This window comes from Vitis riparia, chromosome 19 (assembly GCF_004353265.1).
Source record: "Vitis riparia cultivar Riparia Gloire de Montpellier isolate 1030 chromosome 19, EGFV_Vit.rip_1.0, whole genome shotgun sequence".
NCBI classification, from domain to species: domain Eukaryota; kingdom Viridiplantae; phylum Streptophyta; class Magnoliopsida; order Vitales; family Vitaceae; genus Vitis; species Vitis riparia.
Genome location: NC_048449.1, coordinates 7,565,664 through 7,589,217, shown reverse-complemented (window position 1 = coordinate 7,589,217; position 23,554 = coordinate 7,565,664). Strand labels below are relative to the sequence as shown.

Below are 23,554 nucleotides of genomic sequence, written 5' to 3'. Positions count from 1 at the left end.
CTTGGACTATTAAACCTATGCTTTTCGTGCCTAACGTTTTTCCTTTCTCTTAAATTAATTTTCTTCCTTTTGTACACAAGTACACAACCCTATCTTTTAAAACCTTTTGTTCCATGTAGAGACAAACTTACTTGTCAACGCAAATTTATAAGGTGATAACTTGTGTTAATATTCTTTTGACTCTCAGGACTTTAAATTATGTTTGTTTTTTTGGAAAACTAGAGAGGAAATGCAAGGAAATAAAAATAAAAATAATAGAAAAAGTAAAAAAAATTAAAAAACTCCACTAGGGTAATAGCTATGGTAGCCTCAAATCTCAATTCGAAAAAACTTCCTTCTCTAAGGAGGAATTCCGAGCTACCATAAAAAAATCATCTCATAATTCATATCAATGCAAACCCTACTCATAAAGAATATTCTTATTACTGAGAAAGTTTCAATACTTTACTTTGAATGAAACAAAAACCAATAAAAAATGTCACAAAATCCTCTACTTTTCAAGGGTGTCATTACATCAAGGAGTATGTACTAAGGTGTTTATACGATTCATATGGATTATGGACTGAAACAAAAAAATAACATTTGTAATATCAATGATTAGTACAAGTAAACATTCACTATCTAAGCAAAAATAAAATAAAATAAAAGATTTATTATATTCCCATGTTATATAATATGTATGAAATTTATGGTTTAGTTATATCAATAATAAATTATTTTTACATATTTCTTTAAATTTATTTCACTTATTTTTTTCAATTATATAAGTATTAAATAATTTAAAAATATATAAAATTTTAACTAATTTTAATCATATTTATTTATCGTAATTTTTTTTTATAATGAACGTTCTTTAATACCTTTTATCAACCAAACCCAACCTATAATCGTTAAAAGCTTCTCCTCCCATATAAAACAACTTCTTCTAATTTTGATAGAAAAAGGAAAATTCATGGAAGAAGAACACCCAAATCCACGGAATCCATATCTTAATTTGAGTACCAAACTTTATATTAATTTAGTAAAGCTGAATGTTTCCCAAACGTTTCTTCCTAATCACCAAGAGAAGAAGTAGGGAAGTTGGGGAAGTGGAAAGTGGGAAAGCTCTCAAATTTGTTGAATGACGAGTAGCCCAACTCCACATTGACTTATTTTTGTAGCCCTTCTGACCTTATCACTTCGACATTTATGCAGACCCAAAATATTAAACAAACTTGATGTATTGGTCTTCAATTTTGTCTCTCTCACGCACCACTTTTCAATCAAGACTTAATGAAGATTGAATATCGATACCCACCAGAGGTCGGCAGAATTTGCTCACCAAAACGAGTATTGAAATATGAAATGTGTACACTTAGAAGATGAGGCATGGTGGTGGTGGGTGGAGACCACGATGAGGTTTAGTTTGCTTTTGCTTTTGCTTTTTCACCTAATGTTTGTAAGAAACCTTCGTGGGTTTGGCTTCGATCTTACCCCAACTATGGTTTTGTTGGGGAATGTCTAACCACTTTCTCCCAAATTTAGGTCGTGTGTGGTTGGTTATCCGGATATGTATAAGGAAAAAAAGAAAGATTTAAAAGTATATATTTAAAATTAATAAATTATTTTATATATTATTTTAAATTTATTTAATTTAATTTTTTATATGTAAATTTTAAATAATTTTAAAATACTATTTATTTATTTTTATATTTTTCATAATAAATTCAAATATACAAAATCTTTCTCTTTTTTTTTTTTTTTTTTTTAATATTTTTTTTCTTTCTTGATAGTTGCAGAATCCAACATAGCCTTAAAAAGGTCACCCCATGTGCTACAAAAGTAACACGTGCACAAAACTCAATTTCTGCAAGTCAAAATTTTCATCTGTACATCTTGTAGTCTGACGTGTGTTTTTTTTTTTTTTTAATCTAAATAAAATTGAATGTAAGCTAAGTTTAAACAGTATTTAATAGTGTTAGCATTAAGTTGTTATTTTTAATTTTTTTTAAGCTATATTTGATTTCTAATAAAAAAAAAATAAGAGAAAGGAAAAAAAAATAAAAATAAAACATAAATTTAAATGTTAATAAATCATTTTTATATATATTATTTTAAACTTATTTAATTTATTTTAATTTTTTATATAGAGATTAAATAATCTAAAAATACATGATTCTCTAACTAATTTTAATTATGTTTAATTTCATTTTTAAAATTAAAGAAAACCATTTTCCTTATGATTTTGAATTTTTTATGTTTATTTTTCTATAATTTTTATTATATCTTTGATAATTTTTTTGGAACCATTTTAAAGCAAGTTGTTTCGAGTTTTCAACTTTTTTTTTTTTTTGTTTTTTAACTTATCATTTTCTTTTAAGATTTTTTTTTGATGGAAAATTATTATTATTATTTTCATTTAAGATTTAAGTAACTTATTTAAGATTCAAGAATATCAAATTAATAACTTAAAATGAGTTAACGACTTAATGATTTAATTTATTTCAACCTCAAATTAATAACTTAAAAATTGAAATGGATATAAATTAAGTCATTAAACCACTTTAAGTCCTTAAATGATTATATAAAAAAAAATTGTAATCTTATTTTGCATGCTTCTTTAAATTGATGTAAAAGTCTAGACATTTTTCTTGGGTCAAATTATAGTACTAGGATGGTATGATCCCTCTATTTTTTCAACCATTCGATTAAAAAATAGAAAAAAAAAGGCCAAATTTCAGCCGTAGATTTCACATTAGTCACATTGAGGACTGGTTTAATATGATCAAAGATATTATTCCACTCATTTGATGTGAATTGTTACGTCACAGACTCACAATGGAGTTGGGCGACAGAAATTAATTGGTTGGGCTGGCCCAAGGTGATCCAACTGGGCTTGAGAATTAAGGGCTTCAGTTATGAGTCAGTTGGGCTGACTGAGAATCATCCTGGGAAGAAAAGGGGAATTCAACAAAAAGAATTAGGAAAATATTCAGAGATACATTGTATAAAATACTTCTAGTTCCCATGTCTGCTGCAAAAGCATTTTAGTCAAGGAATTGGAAAAGAGAACAAAGGTGGTGTTTGTTTTTTTTACTTAATTTTAAATAGAACTTTAATGCTTAATAGTGTTAAGTATTAAATTGTTTGTTTTTTTAATATTTTATTTATATTAAACATTAAAAAGTAAAAAAAAAAAAAATTGACATATTACTTTTTTTTTTTTAATTTCGAAAAAGTCAAATATTTTGATTTTTTTTATTTAGCAAAAAATTTATAATTAATCATGAAAAAGTAGGAAAACAAAAAATTTAAAATCTGAAAGTAAATTATTTTCAACAAAAAGTTATAAAAACAAATGCCCTTTTCCTTACTTAAATTATTGTGAACAAAATTAATTAATTAATTATTTTTTTATTAATCAAGATTAATATTTTTCTTAAAGCTGTGGCATGATCAAGCTTTGAGAGAGTATGGTTTTAAATGGACACATAACCCAAGCATAAAATCTTGATTGGATTGTGTGGACCCCACATTTTAACATGATGCGTTCCCACTTGATGACGAAACTCGCTTTTTCATTTGTTTAGTGAAAATTTTGATTTTTTGAAAAAGACTTGGAGTCGCTACTTATTTTTGTTTTATTTTTTTAAGGGAAAAATAAAATAAGAAAGAAAAACCCTAAGTGTGACTCGAAAAACAGGTTTGTGAAAAATCGAGTCTGGGTTTGGAGGTCAAGTTACTTATTAGGAAGGTAGGGTAAAAGACCATAACACTCCTCTAAACCCTATAATAAGGTCTCTACTAAATAAGGTGAAACATGTGTGACAATTGATATGGAAAGTAATGGATCCAATGGAATGATCAAATAATAAAACGAATTATGCATAAGAATAAGCAAAGTGGGATTGAGATCGTACCTTAGCAGCAAGTAATAGTGCATTATCATGGAAACAAGGTTAGTTCAAGTATAAAATTATCACATGCATATCAAGGAGCAAGACGAAGATCAAGTAATATTCATTAAGTATAACAATTGACAATCAGAAGAGAAAACTCATATGTGAGGCTCTCACCAAAACCCAATTTATCTTGTATGAATTAGTCTCACAAATTCCATTATTTTGGAATTATGAAAAATTCATTCTTGCTTATTTAAAATAAAGAGAAACAAAAAAATTATTTTAAAATCAAAGAAAATGTATGAAGGTGCTTGCCTGAAAGAAAAATGCAACAAGTTTATTAAAAACAGAATTTTTGGTGACCTTGAACCATAAGGAAAGATGAAAAGTGGTGGAATTAAAGAAATATTTGAAAATTGGAATGAAATTAAAATTATTTGAAAGAAAACTAAAGTTTTGAAATTTATTCAAAAATTGAAAGCTTGAAAATTATTTGAAAATTGGCGTTTTGAAAATTAAATTCAAGAATTGAAATTTTGAGAATTAAATTTGAAAGAAATTGGAATTTTGAAAATTATTCGAGAATTGGAGTTTTGAAAATTAATTGAGAATTGGAGTTTTGAAAATTAAATTATGAAAATTGGAATCTTGAAAATTATTTGAAGATGGAATTAAAAAAATGAATAAAATAAAAATAATAATAATAATAATGTAGACCCCCATTTGGGGCTCGTCTTTCTTGCAGGTTATTATGCCGAGTGGAGCAATCTTGGAGGGCCATGTGTCGATTCCTAGTTGGTTGTTGTGGAATCAGGGTAGTGGAGTTGAGGAACAAATCAGAGTTGGACACCTGTAAAGGAGGAATCAGATGAGCATTTTTTTTTTTTCGTTAGGGATGAGCGTATTCGGGCAAGAGGTGGTGGTGCTTTTGTGGCGGGTTTTTGGGAGATATTTGAGGGGATGATTCTTTTAGCTTGGAAAGGAAGTTGCCAGAAGGAGGGTATTCTATTACCTAGGGGTTTGGGGGAGTATTCAATTTTGAGAGAGGTGAGAGGATTTGGTTGTAGGAGACAAGACATCTAGAGAGGACATAGAGCTTGAGGGAGAAGAAAGGAGAGGTATGTGTAGACCCCCGGTTTGTTGGCCACCTTGAAGGAGCTGTCACCTTTTGAAGGAGTGGGGGACCTTTTTCCGGAAGAGCCAAGTTGCATGGCATGTGTATGGACGTGACCACCTCGCCCATGGTGGTGGTTGGGGGCTTCAGAAGGATGACGGGTGAACAGAGGAGTGGAGATGGTTGGCAGGAAAAAAGAGAAAAAGGAAAGAAAGGAGTGAGGGTTGGGGACGGAGATTTTTTTGGGGGCTGGTGGGGAGGAAGACATTTTTAGGGAGATTTTGGGAGGGAAGCATCTGGAGAGAAGGAGACTCAGGTATCATTTCTAATGTTTGGTTTTCCCACGTTCATGTCTTTTTTATTATGGTATTTGGGTATCAAGGAGACTCTATTTTATCGTTTCAATATGTCTTGTGGTGTGATTCTCGTTTTTCTTTTATGGAATTTAATATCGCCTGTGCTTGCATGCTGTTGAGTCTCTAACTTGCTTCATGTCCCCCATTTTGAGATCTCTTATGAGATATTGGCATTCTCACCTTTGTTATTGTTTTAAAACTCATTTGAAGTTTGTTTTCCCCTCTTCCTATATTCGAGCTCATTGGCGAGCATGCGGAATGAGGTTTGTATGGATTCATCTGATTCTCATCTATGGCATGCATCAGAATTCTCGGTTCAATACCCCACTTGTAACCCAGTTACCTGTCGCCTACCCATCTGCATAAGGACCATGCATGCACACCCATCTTAGCTTCCATCCAACTCATTTTGCTGCATACTTATTCAACCATTCAAACCCATTTCTCTCTCTTCGTGGCCATTGCCAATAGCTCTCTTCACCACCAGCCTTATTATTTCATTCTTTCTAAACCTAATAAAACCCGTCATTCTCACTACCCATCTTCACCATGCCTTCATGAGCCCTTAATCCACACCCCTACTACCCCTCAAGCCCACTTCCTCTTTCAACCTTAACCACCATTGCCATTACACCCATGCTTGCATGGTCTTGCGTGGCCATGCATGGCCATCCATCACACCCTTCCATATCCATATCTCATACCCATGTTTCATACTCCCTCATTTACCCATTTTTTTCGTCACCACCTTTTCTCTCTCTACATCACATATTCTTCATGCATTTCTATTTCTCACTCACTAACCACTTCATTCCACTTTCCATACCTCCCCTTCATGCGTTCCCATCCTTCATATACCCGCCAAGTCGGCTCCATCCCATTCTTGCATGGCTATGCATGGCCATGCATAGCCACTTCACCCATTCCATCATTAAACCCATTTTCATGGCCACTTCAACCATTGCATACACTCACTCCACCAACTTGTAGCCCATTCTTGCCTCATGCATGGCTGTCCAAAGCTCTTCCAATTCACCCTTCCACGTGCATGGGACTCATGCAAACCATTCCCTCACCCTACCCATCTTCACTCTTCTCATATGTTATGCTTTAGGTGCCCACATGCCATTTCTCTCACTACCCGTGGCTACACTTCACCCATGATATCTACATCCATGATCTCTACACTCTTCACATCCATGTGTATGCCATCACTACCTATCTCTCTCTACACCACAACCATACCCATATCTTGTACCTTCATGCATATGCTCACACCCACCAAGGCCCTCAAGCCCACGTCTTCTCTCTTTACACCATCCAACCATCCGAACCCCCCATTTCGACTATAGGTGATTCTGAAACCCCCCTCCATTCAGTCCACCGTTATGCTTTGTGCATGAAAGAAAAGAGAGGTTAAGGCATTAAGGGCAACATGAGGCTCATTTAGAGTAGCTGTTAGTTGGGGATATGGGCTTGAGTTGGAGCCCAAGCCCGTAGGTGTTGATGAAAGGCCCCTTATTTTGTTTTCCCATCTTAAGTTGGCCCATGCCCATTTGTTTGTTTTCAGTTGGAGATATGGGCTTGAGATGGAGCCCAAAGCTCTTTTAATGAGCGGACGCGGGCTTATGGACTTGGGCTTGGTGTAGATGGAGCCCAAAGCTCTTTTAATGAATGAATGTGGGCTTATGGACGTGGGCTTGGTGTAGATGGAGCCCAAGGTTCTTTTAATGAATGGACTTGAGCTTATGATGGGGATGAACCCAATTTAACTTTCAAAATCTTATTATTATTATTATTATTATTATTATTAATTCAAACTTTCAAAATCTTATTATTATTAATTCAAACTTTCAAAATCTTATTATTATTATTCTTATTATCATTATTATTATTAATTCAACTTTCCAAATCTTATTATTATTAATCTTATTATTATTATTATTAATTCAAACTTTCAAAATCTTATTATTATTATTATTATTATTATTATCAATTCAAACTTTCAAAATCTTATTATCATTATTATTACAAATTCAACTTTCAAAAGTCTATGTTCTTGCAGTTCAATTTCCTAAAGTCCATTTCTCATTTTCTTTAACAAATTTCAATTTAATTACCAAAGCTCTAATCTTTTAAATTTAATTCCAAATACTCCAATTTTCAAATAAAATTTCAAAAATCCAGTTTTCACTCGAATAGTTTTAATGCCGCTTTGGTTTTCAAATAATCTTCTTTTTTTCTCTTAATTTTATATAAGCGTGAATGTCATTTTCATAATTTCAGAATAATGGAATTTGTGAGATTAATTCATGCAAGATTGATCGGGCTTTGGTGGGGGCCCCACATACGTGATTTTATGATCGATTGGAGGATTGATTGATTTAATTACCATGCATGATTGATTTTATTCTGCTATATGAAATGCTCGAAATTATTCCTTAATTGTGCACTAACCTTACTTCTTGATAGCGCTTTATGGATCACTGCCCAGGTATGCATCCACATCCACTTGGGTCATTTTCTGTATGCATGTTTTAATTCTCATATGCGCATGATAGTTTTGGGTACTCACTGCTTTACTCGTCCATTGCCATGATTGCTTCATTTTATTAGTAGAGACCCGACTTTAGGGACTTAGAGGGGTGCTACGGTCTTTACCGTACCTTTCCGATAAGTAACCTGACCCCCGAACCCGATCCGGTTTTTCGTAGACCACATTTTCCAAATAAGGAGTCATACTTAGGGTTTTTCTTTCTTATTTTGTTTACCCTTTTAAAAATAAAACAAAAATAAGTGGCGACTCCAAGTCAGTTTTCTTAATCAAATAAAATCAATTTTTCAAAAATAAAAATCGAGCTCGCCATCGAGTGGGAAACGCATGAGCCGAAATACGGGGTCCACAGTATGGCTACCATGGATCCCTGGATTTACTTTATCAGTATATAGTCTCATTATTTTTCTCTCAACAGTTTTTGTGGATTGTTTGATTATATGTTTAGTTTCATGATTCATGTTTGAGTTATGGGTTTATTACTGCTATATCCTTCACTTCTCTGGGTTGTTTTGAGAGTAACACAACTCTGTTTTAGTTTCACCATATATCAAGTAGGAGTCTTGTTTTGTTTTCATTTTTATGAGATGCACTCTAGTTCACCCACCTACAACTAAATCTGTTGATCCAAGCAAGAAGCATAGTTTGGGTTGCTTTATTCTGCTTTGTCGGTTTGTGCTCTGTTTTTGTTTCTATATTCCCCTATTCTTGGTATCTTGCCTTATCACATATCAATTTGCATCTCCCCACCTGAGAAAGCCGGACACCGTAGACATAAAATATTGGCTTGAGGGTGAAAACGGTTGTAGCGGCTCTTTAGGTTGTGAGAATGCTGAAAATGGGTTGTGAGTTTTGTTGCTAGAAAATATCAGTTTATGGGTATTGATGCAAGAAAATCTCAATTTGTGGGTGTTGAAGGTTATTGAAGTTCTTTTGGTTGGGTAAAAGTTGTTTTAATTATGAAGAACGAGGCTATTTCCATCGAATTTTGCTCATTAAACAAAAGAAGATGGTGTCAATCTTCGCACTCCAAACATAACGCTTCTGCTTCAGCAACATGTAGTTCAACAAATGAAATACTTGGGGAAGTATCGGAATGCTTGGCTAATGGTAGTATATAGAATTATGATACCCTATCAATGGGTTATTCCTCATCAAAGCAGGGTGGGTTGGAGACCGATCCTTTAAACAACCATGGCTTGCACAAAACATCTGATGTCGCTTTCACTTCTTTGCCAACAATGCATTTGAATGAACAAGCACTCCACGTGGAGGTTGAAAGCATGAACAATCAACGTATATTTTCTTCTTATCCTAGTGGAGGAATGTGTTTTAAATCTTATCATGTGCTCATTAATTGTGGACAGTCAATTCAGTCATTTGCAAACAAAAATGTTCTTTCTCCATATCAGGATGAAAATAGTGCTCAGAGAAATTATTTTACTCCACACTGGTCTTGAGATTGTTAACGAAGCTTTAGAGAAAGACAATGCCTTCAGAGCATCATTTCGCGTGAACGCATACCATAGACTTGATGCTTATTGCGCCATAGATGGAGTGAAAACAAATGCTCTCATTAGTGGACTTGCTTCTCACACTACCCATTACATCCATGAGAACCAACACCCTTCATGCCTATCATACCCTACTCATTACCACCCATTTCTCTCACCACATCCCACTACCCATCCCACTTATCCCATCTCATATCTTCCATACCCATTAACGTGTTCACCATCACTAATTCTTTCTACATTTCGATACCTATCAGCCCATTTCGTCTTTCACATACCCATTATCACATTTCTCTCTCTACACCACACCACGTATCCATTCTACTCTCCATACTCCCTCATGCATTTCCATTATTCATATACCCCCTAAACCTATTTCTTTCCACCTTTGCATGGCCATGCATGGCCACATTATGCCCATTCCGTGCTCATACCCGTTTCATGCCCACATCCTCTTACCCATATTCATACCCATTTTTTTATATACCCATCGAGACACTCACTGCTCACTTCCCATTTCATCTCACTGTCATTCCACCTTTCATACCCCCCACATATCCATTTCTCTCATTATCTAACCTTCATTCTTTCTCTATCCACCATGCACTTACATCTTCATCCATTTTTTCAACCTTTCTTCCATGCATACCCATTTTTTTTATCCCACGTATGTCACCACCTTCATGAAACCCTACATCATTATTTCTTTATATCGAGTCCATCTTACCCAGTTTCTCTCGCTAACTTCTACTCCTCATCCTACCACCACACCATTTTTCCTTGTCGTTCCCTCCATTTAAACTTTCTCTCATTCTCTCTCATACACATGTAGCCTTCATGCAAACTTACTCCCCATCTCGGCATCTTCAAAACTTGGCGGCTCCATATTGAAGGATGGATAATGGTAGAGATAATGGCAGTATAGACTGACGTAGAGGTTTTAAAGATCCTAATTTTGGTTAGAGTAGGAGACACAAGTATGATTCGGCTCAAGAACGGTTTGTCGGTCAGCAATGGAGGTCAAATAGCTAGCCTTAGTATGACAAATAACTATTTTGAATGGGAATTTTGGCTGATTTAGCCACATAGCAGCACTTGCAATCCCAGCTGCCACCTTGGGGTATTAGGATGTGCTTACGTGTAGGTGAAGGTCATTGTTGAGAAACCTTTTGGACGGTATTCAGAATCATCAACTGCTTTGACAAATGGCCTCAAGCAACACCGAGCAGATGATCAAATTTTCAAGATGGGCCATTATCTTGGGAAATAGTTGATAGAAAACTTATCTATTTTTCGATTCTCCAACCTCATTTCTGAGCATTTGTATTCAAGGCAATATAAGGGTTGTGCAGTTTGTATTCTTTGAAGATTTTGGCATTGAAAGACGTGGGGGGTACTTTGACAATTATGGGATAATAAGGGGCATAATGCAGAATCATCTGTTTCAAATACTCGTCCTCTTTGCAATGGAAACCCCTGACAGTTTGGATGTAGAAGATATCAGAAATGAGAATGTTAAAGTTTTTTGCTCAATGAAGCCTCTGCAACTTGAGAATGTGATTATAGGGCGATACACGAGCCATACAAAAGGGAGGTGTTACATACCCAGCCCACACTGATGACAAGACCATGCCCAAAGGCAGCCTAACCCCAACATTTGCTGTTGCTGCTCTCTTTACAAATAAGGCCAAATGGGATGAGGTTCCATTTCTAATGAAAGATGGTAAAACATTGGATACTAAGGGGCTAAGATAAGGATACAGTTTAGACATGTGCTTGGAAACTTATATAACCGGGTATGGCTCATGCTTTGGGTTGAAGGTGCATGAGAATCCTTGGGCTTGCCTTGCTGTTATCATTGGTGGAGTTCTTGAGAAGGTGGTGTGACCTGCAACACCAAAAGAACCCTCAGGCCATCACAAGTAGGCATGGTATTTTTTTCACTAAGGATGGGCTATTGACAGAGCAGACTTGGTTGCACCTCGAGTTTCACCCAGTGTGGTCATTCTTCACCATCTCTCTCACTATGCATCTCTGCATGGCCACCTTTGGGCCATGTGTCATATTCCATTTCCGCATCCTCTTATTTTGAAAATAAATGCCCCAAATCTCATTTTGTAAATATTTTCTCAAATTCCGGTTTTCAAATACTCTCAACTGTCCCATCTTTCATCCTTAGAGTTTTAGGTCCTAAAAGTCCCATTTCTCAATCAAATTTTGCTGTCATATTTCTTTATGGCAAGCAATTTTCACACCTCCTCTATTTTAAAATGTTTTAAAATAAGTGTGAATTTATTTTCGTAATTCCAAGTGATGGAATTTACGAAATTGATTCACTCAGAAATAAATTGGGCTTTGGTGGGGGCCTTACATCAAAGAATTTTATTTGAAATAAAAATGAACTTGAGTGAAGTGCCATATGCGCCATTGATGATTTCGCATTCTGTTTAGTGACATGTGCGACATATTTTATGCTCATTCCTGTATACTAACCCTATTTTTTTATAGCACATAGTGGCTTGTTGCCCAGGTACGCACCTACTCTCACTCTGGTCCTTCTCTATGCATGTTCTGATTCTCATATGCGCATGATTGTTCTGGGTATTCATTGTTTTCTTTACCAATTGTCATGATTGCTTCATTTTATTAGTAGAGATCCGTTTTTAGGGACTTAGAGGGGGTGTTACGGTCTTTACTGTACCTTCCCGATAAGTAACCTAACCCCCGAGCCTTATCCGATTTTTCGTAGACCACATTTTTCAAAATAAGGAGTCGCACTTAGGGTTTTCTTTCTTATTTTGTTTACCCTTTGAAAATAAAACAAAGATAAGTGACGACTCCAAGTCATTTTCTTAAAAATAAAATCATTTTCAAAATAAAAAGCGAGCTCGCCATCGAATGGAATCGCATGAGTAAAAATGCAGGGTCCACAAATAATAATAATAAACAAATGTGAAAATTGGAATTTCGGAAATTGGAAATTAAATTCGGAAATTGGAATTTTGAAAATCATTTGAGAATTGGAGTTTTGAAAATTAAATTATAAATTGGAGTTTTGGAAATTAAATTTGAAAGAAATTGGAGTTTTGAAAATTAATTGAGAATTGGAGTTTTGAAAATTAATTATAAAAATTGGAATCTTGGAAAATTTATTTGAAAGTGGTATTTTAAAAATTAAATTTAGAAATTGGAATTTTTGGAAAATTTATTTGAAGGTGGAATTTTAAAAATTAAATTTGGAAATTGGAATTTTTGGAAAATTTATTTGAAGGTGACATTTTAAAAATTAAATTTGGCATTTGAAATTTTGGAAAATTTATTTGAAGATGGCATGAAAAATTGAATTCGGAAATTGGAATTTTTGGAAAATTTATTTGAAGATGACATTTTGAAAATTAAATTTGAAATTTTGGAATTTTGGAAAAGATGACATTTTAAAAATTAAATTTGGAATTTTGGAAAATTTATTTGAAGATGACATGAAAAATTAAATTTGGAAATTGGAATTTTTGGAAGATTTATTTTTAAGATGACATTTTAAAAATTAAATTTGAAAATTGGAATTTTTGGAAAATTTATTTGAAGATGGCATGAAAAATTAAATTTGGAAATTAGAATTTTTGGAAGATTTATTTTAAGATGACATTTTAAAAATTAAATTTGAAAATTGGAATTTTTGGAAAATTTATTTGAAGATGGCATTTTGAAAATTAAATTTAGAATTTTGGAAAATTTATTTGAAGATGACATGAAAAAATAAATTTGGAAATTGGAATTTTTGGAAGATTTATTTTAAGATGGCATTTTGAAAATTACATTTAGAATTTTGGAAAATTTATTTGAAGATGACATGAAAAAATAAATTTGGAAATTGGAATTTTTGGAAGATTTATTTTAAGATGGCATTTTGAAAATTAAATTTGAAAATTGGAATTTTTGAAAAATTTATTTGAAGATGGCATTTTGAAAATTAAATTTAGAAATTTGGAAAATTTATTTGAAGATGGCATGAAAAAATAAATTTGAAAATTGGAATTTTTGGAAGATTCATTTTAAGATGGCATTTGAAAAATGGAATTTTTGGAAAATTTATTTGAATATGGCATTTTGAAAATTAAATTTAGAATTTTGGAAAATTTATTTGAAGATAACATGAAAAATTAAATTTGGAAATTTGAATTTTTGGAAGATTTATTTGAAGATGGCATTTTGAAAATTAAATTTAGAATTTTGGAAAATTTATTTGAAGATTGCATGAAAAATTATATTTGGAAATTGGAATTTTTGGAAGATTTATTTTAAGATGACATTTTAAAAATTAAATTTGAAAATTGAGATTTTTGGGAAATTTATTTGAAGATGACATTTTGAAAATTAAATTTTGAATTTTGAAAAATTTATTTGAAGATGGCATGAAAAATTAAATTTGGAAATTGGAATTTTTGGAAGATTTATTTTAAGTTGGCATTTTAAAAATTAAATTTGAAAATTGGAATTTTTGGAAAATTTATTTGAAGATGGCATGAAAAATTAAATTTGGAAATTGAAATTTTTGGAAGATTTATTTTAAGTTGGCATTTTAAAAATTAAATTTGAAGATTGGAATTTTTGGAAATTTTATTTGAAGATGACATGAAAAATTAAATTTGTAAATTGGAATTTTTGGAAGATTTATTTGAAGATGGCATTTTGAAAATTAAATTTAGAATTTTGGAAAATTTATTTGAAGATAACATGAAAAATTAAATTTGGAAATTGAAAATTTTGGAAGATTTATTTTAAGATGGCCTTTTGAAAATTAAATTTAGAATTTTGGAAAATTTATTTGAAGATGGCATGAAAAATTAAATTTGGAAATTGGAATTTTTGAAAGATTTATTTTAAGATGGCATTTTAAAAATTAAATTTGAAAATTAGAATTTTTGGAAAATTTATTTGAAGATGACATTTTGAAAATTAAATTTAGAATTTTGGAAAATTTATTTGAAGACGACATGAAAAATTAAATTTGGAAATTGGAATTTTTGGAAGATTTATTGTAAGATGACATTTTAAAAATTAAATTTGAAAATTAGAATTATATTTTATTTTTAAATTACTTTTAAAATTTTTAATTACATTAAAATAAATATATTTTGTAAATAATTAAATTATTATATTTTTTATAACTTATTTTATTAAAAATATTTTTTTATTATCTATATATTAAAAATAGTAAAATAAAAATTGAATTAAATTAATTTTATATATAATTGGGGTGAGATGGGGTAATATACTCGAACCCGTCGTGGGTTTTAAAAAAAAATTATCAAATCCATTTATTAAAATTGAACCCCATCCCATTAAGAGCGGGACGAAGCGAGTACCCGAAAATACCCGCTCTATTGCCATCCCTAGGCCAAGTTTTTGAACCCTCTTCTCAACTCGTGTAAGAGTAAAACATTTAAGCATTCTAAAGTATGAACAACATCTAATGTGATGATGCTTAACTCAAGTATCTCTCCTCATGATTGAGGGTGAATGCAACTATTTGAAAGTACCATTTTCACCGTATGATAAAGAGTTAGTGAAGCTAACAAACAAAGATGGGGATGTGACCTCTTCTCATCCACCTTAGCATGTTGAGGATGACCCCTCTTTTCACCCACAGTATCAATTGGATCCTTCCACCATAAGGTGGAAAGGAGACTTCTCTCAACATTCACTATATATATAACATAACAAGGAAATAAAAAGCATAATTTCAAGAAACTCATCTAAAAGCAAAACAATAAAAATTACTCCTAAGGGCTCTCTCTAACACTAAAACCTACTAGTGCTATAACTTTAAGGGATCCCTTTACATTTTACCATCATACATCATAATGGGATATGACATATTATTATAAGCCCAATTAGTAGTGCAAAATTCATAAAGCAACATTTAGCCCCTTGCACATGATCCATGTTAACAGGGTAGGTGCATGCTTCTATTTGTTAATTGTATCAGATCAAATAATTATAAAATTTGACATAGCAACCATAGGCAATAAATTTCCCTATACCTTTTTTTTTTCTTTAAATAGATCTTCCTTACAAACACAAAGAAACCAAAATGGCTAGTGCAGTAACTTTTTAAGTAATAAGTAAGAGAGCCCCCTAGTAGCTACATCCACTTGGAGATGCTCTTATCAATAACAATGAATTTTGATTAATATGGTAAATCAAATTAATTTATCATTTAATCAAAATGATAAATAATAACTTTATTCCATCATCAATATTTGCTTGTATTTTTTTTTTTTTTTTACAATATTTTGCTATGGTATCTAAAAGGGAAATAACATGACCTTGGGTAGAAAAAATAAGTGACCTCAATTTGGTTTATAAGCTTAATCTAAAAGAAGCAAGACTAGGTAAGCCCATCAAAGAACTAATAGGCTTTTAGTGATCATATAAGTGTTATCCCAAATAACGTATTCCTTTGTTTCTTCCTTCGATGACTTGTAGGAGTGAATTGATAATGGAGAATTGAGAACTCTTTATATAACCTTGTAAATTTGTTGCTAGATGCAACCATCAATTGAGATCTTTCGAGTGTTACTTATGTTTCTTTTTCACTAATGTAATAGATGATTTCAAAGTCTCTTCAAATGAAACTTAATGTTGGAACTTCACAACCAAAACCCATGTTGATACTTGCATAAATCTACTTAGTACATTGGTTAATTCAAAGGTCATGACTAACCTTTTATGTAATTCATCCTTCCCAAAAGCTAATTGAATAGAGTTTTTAGTAAGCAACTTATTAACTTGTCTTTTAGAGCTCATGTGCTTCTTGTAATGCATATGGTAGGTAGGTTAACTTAGGAAAGAAAAATTTGGAGTTCAATCAATATCATGCTTTAAACTACGCACGGGTAGACAACTTATTAACTTGTCTTTTGGAGTTCATGTGCTTCTTGTAATGTATATGGTAGCAAGGTAAACTTAGAAAAGAAGAATTTGGAGTTAAATCAATATTATGCTTTAAATTTCGGGAGAATTATGTTTTGGGGGTAGATGGGCCCCCAAATTAACAAAAGGTCCATCTAACTCTTCAAATTGAGCCCAAGACCCAATGAAAGTATGGAAATTGAGTTGAAGGATATCATCCTTCAGTATTTCCAAAAATGCCCTTTGTTGATTTTGAAAAAAAAAATAAATATTTTTGAAAAATACATTTATTTAATTTAACATTTTTTATTTAATTTAATATTTTAAAAAAATACTTTTATGTAATTTAATATTTTTTAAAATACTTTTATTTAATTTAATATTTTTTAAAAATAAATTTATTTAATTTAATATTTAATTTAATGTTTTTTTAAATACTTTAATTTAATTTAATATTTTTGAAAAAAAAATTTAATTTAATATTTTTGAAAAAAAAATTTAATTTAATATTTTTGAAAAAAAATTATTTAATTTAATATTTTTGAAAACTACTTTTATTTAATTTAGTATTTTTGAAAAAAAAATTATTGAAAAAAAAATATTTAACTTAATTTTATAAAATATTTTATATGTGTTCTTAAAGGGTATATTTGTCCGTTACTATTTCATATCCTTCAATTCAATTTGAAGAGTTATATGGACCTTTTGTTAATTTGGGGGCCCATCTACCCCCAAAAGATAATTCTCCCTTAAATTTCATAGTCAATGATTCATTCTTTAGCATCATAGGAAATGAGTTACTAGAATCAATTGGCCTTTTTCGCACTTCTTTGCACCCTTTCTAGGCAGTCCTAGGATTAGTTTCACCAGAGTTTGCATTCTAGATTCATCATTGATGATTTTTTTTTTCCTCCTTCCTAATAACTTTGAATTGCTTCTTAATGAGATTATATTATGATGCTTTTGATTCCAAGAATCTTAATTTTTCCACTAGTTGCTTAGGTGGTGGAATTTCCTTCGTTAGACGAAGACTTTTCTTATGTCCATTATGCACAAGTGTATGAATGTTCTCATAAACATCATATTGGATCATTTCATCAAAAGGTCATGGTCTTCTAAGTACAATATGAGCAACTTTCATCAACAGAACATTACATCATATTGATAACACAAAATTATTACAAAAATTAATTGGTACCAAAACAATAATAACTGACCAAAAATAATTGTGTCATTTACCCATACTATTTGATAGAAATTTGAATGTTTCTTCATCTTTAGATTAAACTTCTCAACAAGTTTTTCTTAAGCTATAAGTTGAAACTACTATTTTTATCAATAATCATAGTGCATAATCTCCCTTGGTAAGCGATATGTGTTCGGAAGATGCTCATACGTCCCCAATCTTCCTCTTCATTTGCCCTCATATTGCCACCAATGATTGCATAAAAAAATTGAAACTCAAACTTGTTAGTTGCTATCATGCATGGTGCGGGTGTTGTATGTTGCTCATGGGCTCCCATGGAGTGATTGCCCATTTGGTTGTACCATTGTCTGTTGTTAGTTGTTACACACAATGAGGCATGGGTTTCTCTGCTGGATTCAGGTAGATGGATTTCCCTTCTCTCTCCTTTTCTTCTCATACATGTTCAAAAGTCCTGGTCGAATGCCAAGCACATAGATTACTCAAAATGGTAGCCACAAATATTTCCACCGACATCCTCAAAATACCACTCCATGCTGCCAGCCTATGCAATCTGAATGTTGTGTGCCCACATTTAGAGTTTCATGTTCCGTTGGTGGAAGACTGGTTTCATCTGTGTTGTTTAAATCTCGATATTTTTTACTACGTCTGTGTTTGATTTTCAGAAAATATTAAGAAAAAAAAAATACTAAAAAAAATAATTTATAAATTTTAAATCTATTTTTTATTTATTTTTTCTTTTATTACATTTTTTTCTCGTATTTTATGGGAAATGGTAGGGAATTGGAATAGAAATATTTAGGGAATTAAGGTAAATTATGATACCACTATAAAAGAAAATATAAATCAATAGGATTTGATTTTTATAATAATAAATTTTAAATTTTATTTTAAAAATTGGAATGAAAATAAATTGGGAATTAAGGTAAGTCATGATACCATCATACCATATAAAAAATGAATCAGATTTGATTTCCATATTAAAAAAATAAAAAATTGTAGCCGATTTTATTACGGGGATACGCTGCAATTCAAAGTTAAAAATTAGTCGGTTGCATTCATCGGGGTTTAAAATCGTAAGGGAAATGACCCGATGCCCTACTGGTCATACTTCCACTCACGTGCAATGCACGCTTATTTAAAGACTCATGAACCGGGGGGAAAATAAGCCCTGGGGAGACGATGAAGAAACACGCCTCTCCCCAACATTGCTTTCCTCTGCTCTCAATCTTCTTCGCCATCATCCCCTTCTCTAGTTCTTTCGACTACCACCAAGCTCTCTCCAACTCTCTCCTCTACTTCGAAACGCAGCGTTCCGGTCGCTTACCCCACAACCAGAGAGTCACTTGGCGTGATCACTCCGGCCTCACCGACGGCTTAGAACAAGGCGTTAGTCCATTTCTCCATATTTTCCACATCTTTATTCCTATAAATTGGCTTTTCTTTTGGAATATATGAGTAGAGTATGAGTTTAAAAAGTGGGATTGTTTCGTCGTCTTCTTCCTCTGCAAATGCAGGTAGACTTGGTGGGAGGCTACTACGACGCCGGCGACAATGTTAAGTTTGGTCTACCGATGGCCTTCACAGTCACGATGCTGTCGTGGGGTGTTATAGAGTACGGCCAGTATATGGCCAGCGCCGGCGAGTATGGTCACGCGCTTGAGGCCATCAAATGGGGGACGGATTACTTTATCAAAGCTCATACTCAACCCAATGTCTTGTGGGTACAGGTAATGCCGGAGTTTCCCTATCGCCAATCACTTTCATGCGACTGGGGATATGTCTCCAATTTCGCCGGAAAACTGGCTTTAATTGCAGTTGGATTCAGTTTTGATTTCCTTGTGGGTCCACTATAATAAGTGTCTAACGCGGTTCTAGCGCGTGCGGTTACATTCTATTGAACACCTTTCAACAGCAAAAAACATGCGGATGACTTTTATTTTTTACTTCAAAAAGAAAATTACTTTATGCGATTTCGAGAGTTCAATTGGAAATTAATTTGAATTTGAAAATGTGTTAACCATTCAAAAAAAACTGCAATTATGACTTTTTGATGACAAATTTCAGGTGGGGGATGGCGACACCGATCACTACTGCTGGCAACGGCCGGAGGACATGACGACATCGCGGCAAGCTTACAAGATCGACGAGACAAACCCGGGTTCGGAGGTGGCCGGAGAGACGGCAGCAGCTATGGCGGCTGCTTCTATTGTGTTCAGAAAAACAAACCCACACTACTCTCAACTCCTACTACACCATGCTCAGCAGGTATCTAACTGAATTAGCCTTCAGTCTTCAATGATCGTATGGCAAGTGAAAAATGAGATTTTTTTTTTATAGTAAATGCTAGACGACATATATAAAGCCAAGATATGTGTCTATTCTTGTAATCAGCATAATTGGTTGTATTATTTAGCTTTATTATTCCCCCTAAAATTTGATTTTCTAATGATATTATTTTAATTAACTTGTTTTAAAAATGGAATATTGTGTGATGTATCTCTTTGTTCCTATATGGAGTAATTCTTTTTCTTTTCTTTTCTTTTTTTGAATTTTTTTGGGAATTTTGTATGCAGTTGTTTGAGTTTGGAGACAAGTACAGAGGAAAATATGACAAAAGCGTAGGAGTGGTGAGTAGCTACTATCCATCGGTGAGTGGGTACCAGGATGAATTGCTGTGGGCCGCTTTGTGGCTATACAGAGCCACCGACAATCAGTCTTACTTAAATTATGTGCTTCAAAATGCCCTCTCTTTTGGTGGGATCACCTGGGCCATTTCTGAATTCAGCTGGGACGTTAAATATGCTGGGCTTCAAATCATTGCTTCCATGGTAAATCTTCGTTACCTAAGTGATGATAGTTAACCTTAACTTAAATAATCAATTAAGAGTCTGTTTGGCTGTGCAAAAAAATTAGAAATGTTTGTTAAATTCATTGTGAAATGAGCTCTCTATCACAACGGTTGAGATGGAAACGTTGAATTACTCATTGTTTGGTTGTAGCTGCTGAGGGAGGAGAAAAACAAGGTGCACAAGCCCACGCTAGAGCAGTACCTCTCCAAGGCACAGCACTATCTCTGCGCCTGCCTCCACAAGAACAATCGGAGCAACGTGGATCGCACCCCAGGAGGCCTGCTCTACACCCGCCAATGGAACAACATGCAATACGTATCAAATGCTGCATTTTTGCTCACAGTCTACTCCGATCATCTCCGGGAAGCAAATCAACAACTCAACTGCCACGGAGAATTGGTGGGCCCAGAGGAGATCCTCTCCTTCGCTAAATCTCAAGTCGACTACATTTTGGGCGCCAATCCTATGGCCATGAGCTACCTAGTGGGCTATGGCCCGAAGTACCCGACAAAGGTGCACCACAGAGGTTCATCTACCGAATCATACAAGCACGACAAGGGTTTTATCGGGTGCACCCAGGGGTACGATGGCTGGTACGCCCGACCCCATCCTAACCCACATGTACTAGTCGGAGCCCTTGTAGGTGGGCCCGATGTCAACGATCGGTTTAGGGACGACAGGGGAAATTACGTGCAAACCGAGGCTTGCACGTATAATACGGCGCCACTTGTCGGGGTATTCGCTAAGTTATTTGGATTAGAAAGTACTGAATTGTCTTCTAATCCATCTTTAATCTCTTCGTGGTAGGTAGGAAGTGATAGGGAAATTTTTTTGATCTCAATGGATTGGTTATAGTGGAAGCCCATTGATCAAAACCCTAATCAAATTAGGGTTTATATGTAAACTTTGTTTTCACATGTTTGATATGTTTCTCGATCTATAATTTACTAGAAGTTTAAAACATTTGGAAGTCAAAATTTTTACATTAAACTTAACGAACTTACACAAAGTTGGAAGCCAGACCCTCAAAAAGTTGAGGAGAATGAAGATGGTCACGGAGGAGAGATGCCCGGAATGAAGGAGAGTGTGGAGCTTACAGTGGCAGTGGCAGTGGTAGTGGTAGTTACAGATTTGCTTTAATTGCGGAGGCATCCCACACAAACTGCCAAGCCTCCCCAATGCATCATCCACGTTCTCCCGCCCATTTACTTGACCTGTCAACGGCTACAGTTCTGCCTCATCTATCACATTTCCTAACGACAATTGTGCAGGATTTAATGCTCTTTTTTCTCCATTGCGCATAAAAAAATTCAAGATTTGGCTTTATTACTCTCATACATATCCCACACTGTTGGTATCGAGAGACATGGCCTTTATTTCATTTGCTTCGTCACTCGCAGGTGCCCTGCGCGTGCATGTACCATCACACTCACGCTTCAAATCCTCCTATTTCCATACTGCCTGCCTCTTTTATTAAAATGGGTTAATTTGTCACAATACTTTGTCTTGTTTATGCGGACATGAAGGGGGCATCGCGTCTTCTTCCTTCAGCTGACTCCGGCCTTTGTCTTGCCTGCCTCCAAGAGCATCATACCCATGTAAGACTTTAGGGTCTTACTACTTTTCCAAGAAAGTGAGGCGGGGAAATATAAAAATAAAAAACAAACATAATGAAAAGTCTTCACCATTTCAGCTGTTCTGGAGAATTTGTTAGTCCCCAAATGTACATATAAAACTCTGTTCTTATTTATCATCACAACACTCTGGGTTTTAGGCACAAGCTCTTGAAAAAACCAAGGCATATATTAAGAGTACATTGGCATTAAGGCCTTCTAATCACCCTTCCTTTTGGGGTCCTGTCCACCTGAAGGGTCATTCTCCTTCACAGTTTCAAGGTTAGAGTCCTCCAAAACCGCCACTTGTGCAGCCTCCAGTGCCTTGTCCGATGTCTGGCTGACAACCCCTTTGCGGGCCTTTTCCTCCACCAATCTCTGAAGCTCCCTCTTTTCTGCAGCCACTCTTTGGAACTCTTCAGCTGTTGAAGGTGCTTTCTCCCCTAATCCATGCTCACTACTGCTTGATCGGCTGTATCTCTGAAACAACATAAACTCAACACATGACTCAATAACAACTTCCTCTTCCTTAACTTAAGCAGAAAAAGTTGGGAATTTTGTCAGATTTTTAGCTAATGACCCATGATTTCAAATTTTCAAAACTGAGAAAGACCCGTTCAATCATCTACTAGATGAACAATAAATCAAAGATTTTACCACCCATCTTAATAATGCCTCTTTCTAATATTTGAACTCTTCACAAAATCCCAATGAATTATCACCCACTATTTGGGAGCTTTTGCTTTGCTGTACTGTTAATTCCTGATCAGTACTTAAAAGAAAGGCCTCAACTAAACCCAACAACAAGCCATGCATTGTCAGTACAATAATAGAGAGCAGCCAAAACTTGGTCTCTGCTAGAATTATTACAATATTACCAATAACTCTATATAAAAAATAATTTAAAAATACAAAATTCAAATAAAAAACGAAAAAAAAAAAACAGAGGTTTTATATGAGGAACCTTGATGGGTATGTGGAGATATGCAGATAAAGGCTTGATGAGTGACTGCCTTGAGGAGGTGTTGAGGAGAAGGAGAAGAGGAGCACCCATGGCAGAGAATGGATAGAGATCCAGAGAAGAAAAGGTCATAAGATTGAAGACAGGGTGTCAAATGATAACAAGGACAGGGTGGAAAGGCAAAGAGGGTAGTGATTGTGTAGTACAGGTGTTTGATCATGCCAGCATAACAGCATTTCACTCTGCCTCAGTGGAGCTCGAATAACTTGCCACCTCATCCTATCCATGCAAATATTCTTGTGTAGCTTCATTTATCCATTCTTTTTTTTTCCCCTTGACTAGCACATTGCACCACTTCCGCAGCCTTCCGCTGTCAACATTTAATTCCACCTCAGCCATTGATATATATTTATCATTTTAATGATTATTATCAAAATAAAAAGAAAAATGTTAAGCCACCCGATGGTTGCCATGGATTCCCTATGTCCACTGTCCAAAAGAATAAGAAAAAAATCTATCATGTATAAGTATAAAGATGGGGACTAATTACAAAATAATAAAAAAACAATAAAACGTAAATATATAATTAA

The 23,554-nt window shown here is 33.8% G+C and overlaps 2 protein-coding genes across 2 annotated transcripts; one reads left to right on the top strand and one right to left on the bottom strand.

Moving 5' to 3' along the window:
• The first annotated feature begins 18,719 nt into the window (after window positions 1–18,719).
• LOC117908699 (endoglucanase 11-like) lies at window positions 18,720–21,353 on the top strand. The gene is made up of 5 exons (XM_034822380.1): window positions 18,720–18,927; window positions 19,056–19,268; window positions 19,606–19,806; window positions 20,115–20,369; window positions 20,541–21,353. Exons 1-5 carry the CDS (start codon window positions 18,721–18,723, stop codon window positions 21,195–21,197), a joined length of 1,533 nt encoding a protein of 510 aa, XP_034678271.1. The 5' UTR covers window position 18,720; the 3' UTR covers window positions 21,198–21,353.
• A 705-nt stretch (window positions 21,354–22,058) lies between these two features.
• Window positions 22,059–23,077, bottom strand: LOC117909431. Its single transcript, XM_034823475.1, has 2 exons — window positions 22,968–23,077; window positions 22,059–22,483 (listed from the first exon to the last, which is right to left on the bottom strand). Exons 1-2 carry the CDS (start codon window positions 23,055–23,057, stop codon window positions 22,223–22,225), a joined length of 351 nt encoding a protein of 116 aa, XP_034679366.1. The 5' UTR covers window positions 23,058–23,077; the 3' UTR covers window positions 22,059–22,222.
• Window positions 23,078–23,554: the final 477 nt, after the last annotated feature.

Excerpts from the sequence above, each read along its gene's own strand:
- LOC117908699 (XM_034822380.1), top strand. The coding sequence starts at position 18,721 with ATGAAGAAACACGCCTCTCCCCAACATTGCTTTCCTCTGCTCTCAATC. Across the intron at positions 18,928-19,055 it reads CCGACGGCTTAGAACAAGGC|GTAGACTTGGTGGGAGGCTA; the intron begins GTTAGTCCATTT and ends CTGCAAATGCAG. Across the intron at positions 20,370-20,540 it reads TTCAAATCATTGCTTCCATG|CTGCTGAGGGAGGAGAAAAA; the intron begins GTAAATCTTCGT and ends GTTTGGTTGTAG.
- LOC117909431 (XM_034823475.1), bottom strand. The coding sequence starts at position 23,057 with ATGGGTGCTCCTCTTCTCCTTCTCCTCAACACCTCCTCAAGGCAGTCA. Across the intron at positions 22,484-22,967 it reads ATCTCCACATACCCATCAAG|AGATACAGCCGATCAAGCAG; the intron begins GTTCCTCATATA and ends ATGTTGTTTCAG.